Source organism: Odontomachus brunneus, unplaced genomic scaffold, assembly GCF_010583005.1.
Source record: "Odontomachus brunneus isolate Ranch 3 - 2012 unplaced genomic scaffold, Obru_v1 Obru_scaffold_045, whole genome shotgun sequence".
Taxonomy (NCBI): Eukaryota; Metazoa; Arthropoda; class Insecta; order Hymenoptera; family Formicidae; genus Odontomachus; species Odontomachus brunneus.
The window spans coordinates 1,052,479-1,060,519 of record NW_022639495.1 but is presented as its reverse complement, the minus strand read 5'-3'; the positions used below and the strand labels follow the sequence as shown (position 1 = coordinate 1,060,519).

Here is an 8,041-nt window from a genome sequence, read left to right as displayed (position 1 = left end):
TCTCTCTCTCTCTCTCTCTCTCTCTCTCTCTCTCTCTCTCTCTCTCTCTCTCTTCCTATCTCTCAGAGATGCCTTAGTGAAGTTCCGGCCATTGAAAGCGCAGTGCATGTTAAGTGTCCGAAGGGGACCCGGGGAATTAACACCGCTCTGCGTTGTTTCTGGATGGATAATCGCGCGAATTCGCGTTAGCACACTAGAAAATTACTCATACTCGCGTAATTACGACAAGCAAGAAGGGGACAGACAAAGAAAGAGAGATAGAGGGAGAGAGAGAGAAAGAGGAAAGAATGAGAGAACAAAGAGACTTTATTTCACAAACTTGAAACGATAACGATAATCGGACGTAACTAATTCATAAGCGATATCACGAACTTCGCTCTATGAATCTGTCGCGTTATTGTTACCAAAACCCACGCATCAGCCGGTCTTCATCCGTACATACGACACACTCTATGTATATCGATTTAATCATGAGATGAAATCTTCTAAATCTAGGCGATAATGAACGCGCACGTCCTCTCACTCGCTCGTGTCACACGAGATAAGCGAGGAGAATGCAGCTTCGCCTTGTGTGAAGCATGATCAAATTTGCACCGTTAAATTGCACGCTCGAGCAAATTGCGAAATACGGCTTAATAACGTATGTCATGGATAGACAGATCGGGAGACAAGGAAGTTACCTTTGTTCAGTTTCCGCTGTAGCACCCTCGACAAATGTCACTTTGTATCGACAATGCTTGTAACTTGATTTCGATTTTTCGCGTCGCTACCGACGAAACAACCGGCGTCCAATTACCAATAACACAAATGAAGGACTGCGAAGCGAAGGAAACGCAGCGGCAGGCGTGCACGTCGACGTCCTTTTGTGATTTATGCAGACTCGCTTTGCGAGAAAAATCACGGTGCTCGCGCGCTGAATACGATATCTCGGCGACAAGCATAAACGCGTTTTCACGTTTTCGTTCGTCGGGCATTTCCGCGACGCTCGCGAGATCATAAAGAATTCAGAAGGCGAGCTACCAAGTATCGGCTAACTCGCGATAAGAGCGCGGGAGCCATCGCGACGAACTTTTTACGATCCGCTTTAACTCGTAAAGTCGACGCCAGTCGTGCGTTACCGCGATTAACTCTCTCTCTCTCTGCCTCTCTCTCTCTCTCTTTCTCTTTTTCTCTCTTTTTCTCACTCCTCCTTTACGAAGAAACCCTAAACGCATCGCGGCCACTCTGAAACACTCGGTAATTCTCCATCTCTCGATCAAACGTTAAACGATCTCTGGATATCAAGGCTGCTTGCTCGCTCGCTGAAGAGAAAAAAATAAGCAAAAATTGCGAAACTTCTGTCGACCAGAAATGGAAGAAGTTTGCCAGGAAGATCGACATTCCGCAGGAAAATATTTCTCGCGGAGAAGTAGATATAGGTAGATAAGTTTATTTAGTAGCAGCATATTATTTAGATTCCGAAGATAAAGTTTGCTAAGAATTATTAACGGAAATTATGTCAGCTATATAAGAGGAAGCGAACAAATAATAATCTTTAATAATGATAATATGGTTAAAGCTGAAGAAGTATTTAAGTAATTAATAATATGAAGAATGCACAAAGTATTCGAAATCGATTTGAGAAAAGAGAAGGTGGTAATATGAAACGATGTTGATTTTTTAAATAACTGTTGCAATCTGTTAGTAATTGAGATAAACATGATCATTTGGATTCTTGTCGACCACGTTGTTTATAATGTTAAAAGAAGTCGCTTTGTTTCCTTCGTGTAAAAACTTTTCACAAGGTAAGATCCAACAATTTTTTCCCGTCTTAATAGATAAATCTAACATAGTAGCTAGTGTGTCGATTATAGAAATAAGATTAAGCTTCAAAATCATTAAGTTAGTTACTTAAAAATATTTTTCCTACTTTGAGATTCATTGGGTAGTTTGGAAAATAATGATGTGTGTTAATATGGAACAAAGTGTTCTATATAATGACACGTCTTATATAACCTCGTTTTATACAGTAAGTGTAAAAGTGATGTTTTTATATACGACTTCTGTTCAGAAGGCTAGAAGTTAATTTGAGTTATATAGTAAGCTGATCATTTGAATTATCAACTTAATTTTCTTAATTTTTATAGAGAATTTTTTATTTTTGCTTTTAACTTATAGTTTTTCTGTTTAAAAGAATTTAATAAAAAGTTTCTTTAACAACCAACAACTTTATCATAATAAAAAGAAACTTATTTATTTTATGTGATACCATTTTTATATATTATTATTCCTTTTTCTAAGATTCTAATATTCGCAGTAAAAAATTGGTACTCTTCGAAGAGTTCATTTTCTTTTCTAATGAATATAAACACACATTATAAGAGAAATATTTGCTAACATTTCATATTGATGCAATTATCGCATTTAATATTGGACTTTTTATCTAAAACAAAAAAGTAGTTTATATTCCTATCTTCATCGTTAAAAATTAAACTATAAATTAAAATTAAAGTAAAAGTTGATTTGAAACAGAATCTAATGATATATCGATTGAAATTATGCTAGAGGCTGTTTATTACAACAAAATATGCTCGTTTTATGTAATACCGCTTTATGTAAGATGACAATTGGCTTGCAACATGATTGCGAGACTAAAATATCCAAGATCGGAAATCAGTGGTTTGCCAGATATGCCAAGCACATCGATTTATTGTACTATGCAAAACGAAGTCACATTTTCCTACTACCTATCGTAAACTCCGCGTAAACAAATCCGCGAATTATACATTTTACGGTGTAACATGCAGATGCAAATGGAGAAGCAAAACATTACGATGCGATGCGCTATAAATTTACGAGGTCGTAAATCTCATATTATGTCTGAACATGTTCTTAGCATCGATCAAACTGAAGAATTCTCGTCGTTGTGTTTCTCTTTTTGTCCCGTGCGTAAATTTATTTGGCTACCGATCATCTCGTGATGACAATTTTAACCTTAGATAAAATCTGCAGGAAATAAAATATTTAAAATTTGTGTGACTCCGTTGGAAAATTTTTATTTAATTACTACACTAAATAATAATTAAGAGTTTTTCCCGTATTTTTATGATAATGTTGAACAGCGGAAAACGAAGTTAAAATATAAAATGTAACAATTAACATTATTATCACAGATTGCATGTTGCATAAAGTTATATTATTTATATATGAATTGCAGCGAATTTAAAAAGAAACTTTGAACAAAAATAATAGTAAAAAAGTAAGGCTTTGGAGAGTAAAATCAGTTAAATTTAATTTACATAATTTCTAAAATCTATAACGACGAATATTGTTTCGCAGACTGCATTCCGATATTAACTGCCAATACTAAAAATATATATAAGTACTATATATAATATGAATTATAGATATTCGGTGAATATTGGAACATAGGCATAATAGATGAATGCGAGTCGTGGTTACATTTCGTGTTATAACCGCATGTGATATTTCGAATTTTGAGGAAAGCGCTGAAATTGGCCGAACACGAAGAAAAAATTTTGGTTATATTAGAAATAAGGTTAACAGAAGAATTTTCTATTCAGTTTTATTTAAACTTACTTTTGACAAATATATCATAACTCAGCAGTTAATTGTCGAAATATATTAGTACAATCATTGGGTTAACGTGTCAGTTTGATGATATTATTACATATTAAAATATATTTATTTCGATAACGTACCATCAGAAAAGAAACGTCAAGTGAAATAAACAATCGCCGAGTAGGTCGCTGTTACATTTGACGTTTGAGAAGCAGCCAAGCGGTCGGTCTTTCGCGTCTATCTAAGTCACACTGGATCCCAAAGTGGGATCCACTTCCGACAACTAGCAATATACTTGCAACTTGAAACAGCAACTCACAACCCCTAACTGTCGCCACTCTCTTCACATTGGAGTCTATCTTACATCCGAAGAAACAATTACGAGCGAAATATATTCGTAAATAATAAGATTAATATACGGAGACAAAATAGGAACAAACAAATTTCAATGTAAAACAAAGAAATATAAAATATCTTTAATTATGTTTCAACTCTCCGTGTAAAATTATATTTTTTTGCACACACAATACAGTCTGGATCTGTCAGGCAACTTTAAACTATAATAATTTTGTTGAAAATCAATATTACTGAACACATTTTCTTGCGAAGATGCAGAAAAATCTCACCTTGGTGAAAATAATGTCTAATAACACTTTACGTAAACTTATTTTTACACGAAGAAGAGCTTCAGAACTTTTCAGAATAAAAGAGGAAAAGTATTATTAAATATTTGATACTCTTTCTTACTTTTTCATTTCCGGCAGAGCAGTTACATGATAGTAATGCAATAAAATAAAAATCTGCAAAAAAATTTGCACTATTTTCAAATTTTCCCAGGTCCTTTACAAAAGAGTTCATGAACTCTTAATCAAATATAAAACCCTAAATTTCTTTTTTTTTTTAATTACAAAGTTATGATTTTTTGACGAAGTAGCAGTTTTAATAAAAATTCTTGTTAAAAAAAATATTAAAGATAAATAAATCATATATAACTAAATATAAAAATAAATAAATATAAAAATTATAATAAATATAATAAATATAAAAATATATAATATAACTAAATTTTTAAATTAATTTTATAATTTATTAGTTGATACTTGAAAAAAGCCTGTATTTTTTCCAGAACATTTTATTCAACAATTTTAAGTTAACGAAAAAATGCATTGTATATGAGCATTGTACATCCCCTCCCCTTTATTCATTATTAAGATGTCAAAAATACTTATTGAACGTGAGAGTTAAAAATAAAAATAATAGCTGTTTCACATTTTGCGATATTGTGTATATAGTTTTATACATGTCTCTTTCAATTCTGTTTCAAATTAACAGTAACACTTGGACAATGGAATAAGTGCATGTAGACGTGATTTTCTTTTATAAATGATAATTTTATAAGTAGCCTCTTTAACCTTTTGTGTACAATCATATATTTTTTTAAACGGAGTGTAAAATTTAGGTTTGTCAGAATTAGGCAAATTTGAGTTATCCAAAAACTTTGTTGAAAATCGATATTTCTGAATACATTTCCTTATGGAGATACAGAAAAATCTCAGCTATAAGATAGTATCAAGCAAAATCAAAATTTGCAAACAGATTTATTTCGAAATGTTCTCGGACCTTCTATGAATGTTGATGAGCGATCGAATATTCGTTCGGGTCTTACAGACTCGACGCGGAGGGTCAACAATCATTTAAATGACACTTTACCCAAACAAGCAACAACAAATTTATTTAAATTTATCTATCTACCGACTTTTCAAGTAAATCGTACTTTTTGTAAAAGTTCCTTAAAATCGATTAACAATAACGTTCCGTACAGCAATAACAACAATAACATACATACATACACATCATAAGAACTGTAAGAATTTTTCTCTTATATCGGTTTATTAGCCGGCCAGTCCGTGTCGCTGTAATTGAGACAACCGAACTCCTTTATTTCCGCTCGCTCAGCCTCGATCTCTTTCATGTACGGATTAAGGTATCGGTATTCTAAATCCTGCTCAAACGTGACCCATTTCTCCTTAGGCAGGAATATCTTCAGAAAATTCAGTTGCGCAGCGCGTATGATCCTGCGAAGCATGCAAAATTGCTACGTGCCTTCGTTCGAGGAATGCCAGAGTGACTTAACTGAAAAATCGACGGTGCAGCCGGAACACAGTCGGTGCTCGTTATATAAAAAGAAAGAGGGGGTTTCTCTTTTACGCTAGCTCGGAGACGGTGACGACCTACGGAAATGATCTTAGAGGGAAAGAAGCGCGAGTACCGGAAGTGGAATGACTCGTCGTCGCGCAAACTACACCGAAAGTTTTCCCTGCAATACGAGCTCTACAAACTGGATTTCAAATTAAGATCTTGTTAAGTGAATTTAGCGCTTAATAAGAGTAGCGCCCTGGCAGTTCTTTTAAGACCGATGCGAGTCATTGATGCATCCAACGCTACGTAGTTTCGTATTTCAAGTGGATCTCAAAGAATCTCAATACTTCGCGTATACACTTCTAAAGTACGGAGGAACTTTATATCAATCGATTGAAAAAGCGAACGTTGACGAAATGCTTATCTTGTGCTAAAATTACAATGTCCAATGTTAAGCCCCAATTATTAAGATAAAGTTGAACATGATTACGACACGAATTGCTTTAGATTGCAAAAGAGAGAAGTCGCTTTTGTATTTTTGAACGTATATTAGTTTTTCCATATTTGATTAAAGTAACTGTATTGTTAGCGTATTTTCAGTGATGCATCAAGGAAGCCAATCATAAATTTATCATTTATAACAAAAAATCACGTTTACATGCACTTATTCCATTGTCCAAATATTACTGTTAATTTGAAACAGAATTGATATATACAATATCGCAAAATGCGAAAAAGCTATTATTTTTATTTTTCCAATAAGTGCTTTATTTATGCATCAGTTTATCTAATAATAATAAAAGATATACAATTTCAATATATATATATATGTTGAAATTGTATATAATATATATATATATATATATATATATATATATATATATATATGTAGGTATATATATATATATATATATATATATATATATATATATATATATATATATGTAGGTATGCGTATATATATATATATATATATATATATATATATATATATATATGTATGTATGTATGTATATATATATACATATATATATTTTTTAAATTATATTTGTATATATGTACGTATGTATATGTGTGTGTACTTGTAGTATTACACTATACATTATGCATTTTCCACCGTTTTATAAAACAAAACGATCAATAATTCTGAAATTTGTGTTAATGTATATTTTTAATTTTAATATCATAGTAACTTCTCATCTAAATTTCACATTATTTTACAAGATATTAGGAATGGAAATTAAAAATAGAATGCTAGCTTTAAAAAATACCTATAAAAAATCTCAACTTTAGTTGCAAATTTCAGCTCTTGAATAGTCAATTTTTTTCTAATTTCACGAGTAGTTTAATAATATGTCATTATATATTTAGCGCAAGTTTCATCAAAATCTCATCAAACTCGTTTCATGATACAACTACCTTAACTTCACGTATGATTCACTTTACTTAACAAGACCTTAATTGTAATTATATTCGTTGTTTTGTCTTATCCTATGAAACTGTGTGTGTATATTTTCTTGCGAATCCCGTACAATTCCGCTTTCTATATTTTCATCGGAGATTCACATTAAGCTTCACCTCAAAAAATATAAATTCATCCTTAGCGAAATCCTCTTATGTATGACTTCAAGAAGATTCTTTTAAAACTAAAAGGGAAATATTCTACACCCAAAGAAAGAACTTTACTTGCAAGGTGCTTTCCCTGTAATTCCATATTCTAAAAGAAAACTTTTGCTAAAGGAATATATCTTTCTAATAAAGAATAATACTGCTTAGAATATTTACCTTTCGATTTTAGATGAATCTTCTTGAGGTTGTACATAAGAGAATTTCGCTAAAGATAAGATTATATCTTTTTGGATGCTGCATATTACTAAAGTATTACTTGGATATTACCTGAAATTCCTGGCATCTACTATGTCCTTTGGTAATCGACGCAAAGCTTCGCGTACAATAGGATTAGCGTAATTTATCACATCGTGCGTGTAAAGCCCGTATTTGTTATATCCCGACAACTCGAACGCTACTTTCCTCAGAGTAAACATCGTTATTTTATTATTTTTGCCTTTGCAACCATGTGGATTCTGTGCGGTAGCTCGCCTTGATTTAAAATTTCTCAGCAATACCCAAGGAAATTTCGTGCGGGAAGACATCCTTGTGTCAAAACGCTAACCTCCCAATGATAATTCGCTATTCATCCTTCAATATAAATTGAAATGAAAACTACACGTTTGTCGATTGTTTCAATCTTATAAGTGTAGATCTGTATTCATCCTACTTTAAGGGGATGCCGGATATGCAAAAAAACATTGACTTTTTTCTGCAAAGTTTACGTCTAGTT

At 32.4% G+C, this 8,041-nt stretch overlaps 1 protein-coding gene across 1 annotated transcript; it reads right to left on the bottom strand.

The window, feature by feature from the left end:
• Nucleotides 1-5,440: 5,440 nt before the first annotated feature.
• On the bottom strand, nt 5,441-7,745 carry LOC116844733 (cytochrome b-c1 complex subunit 7-like). Its single transcript, XM_032816680.1, has 2 exons — nt 7,597-7,745; nt 5,441-5,636 (listed from the first exon to the last, which is right to left on the bottom strand). The coding sequence occupies exons 1-2, from the start codon at nt 7,743-7,745 to the stop codon at nt 5,441-5,443; spliced, it is 345 nt and encodes a 114-aa protein (XP_032672571.1).
• Between the last annotated feature and the right edge of the window lie 296 nt (nt 7,746-8,041).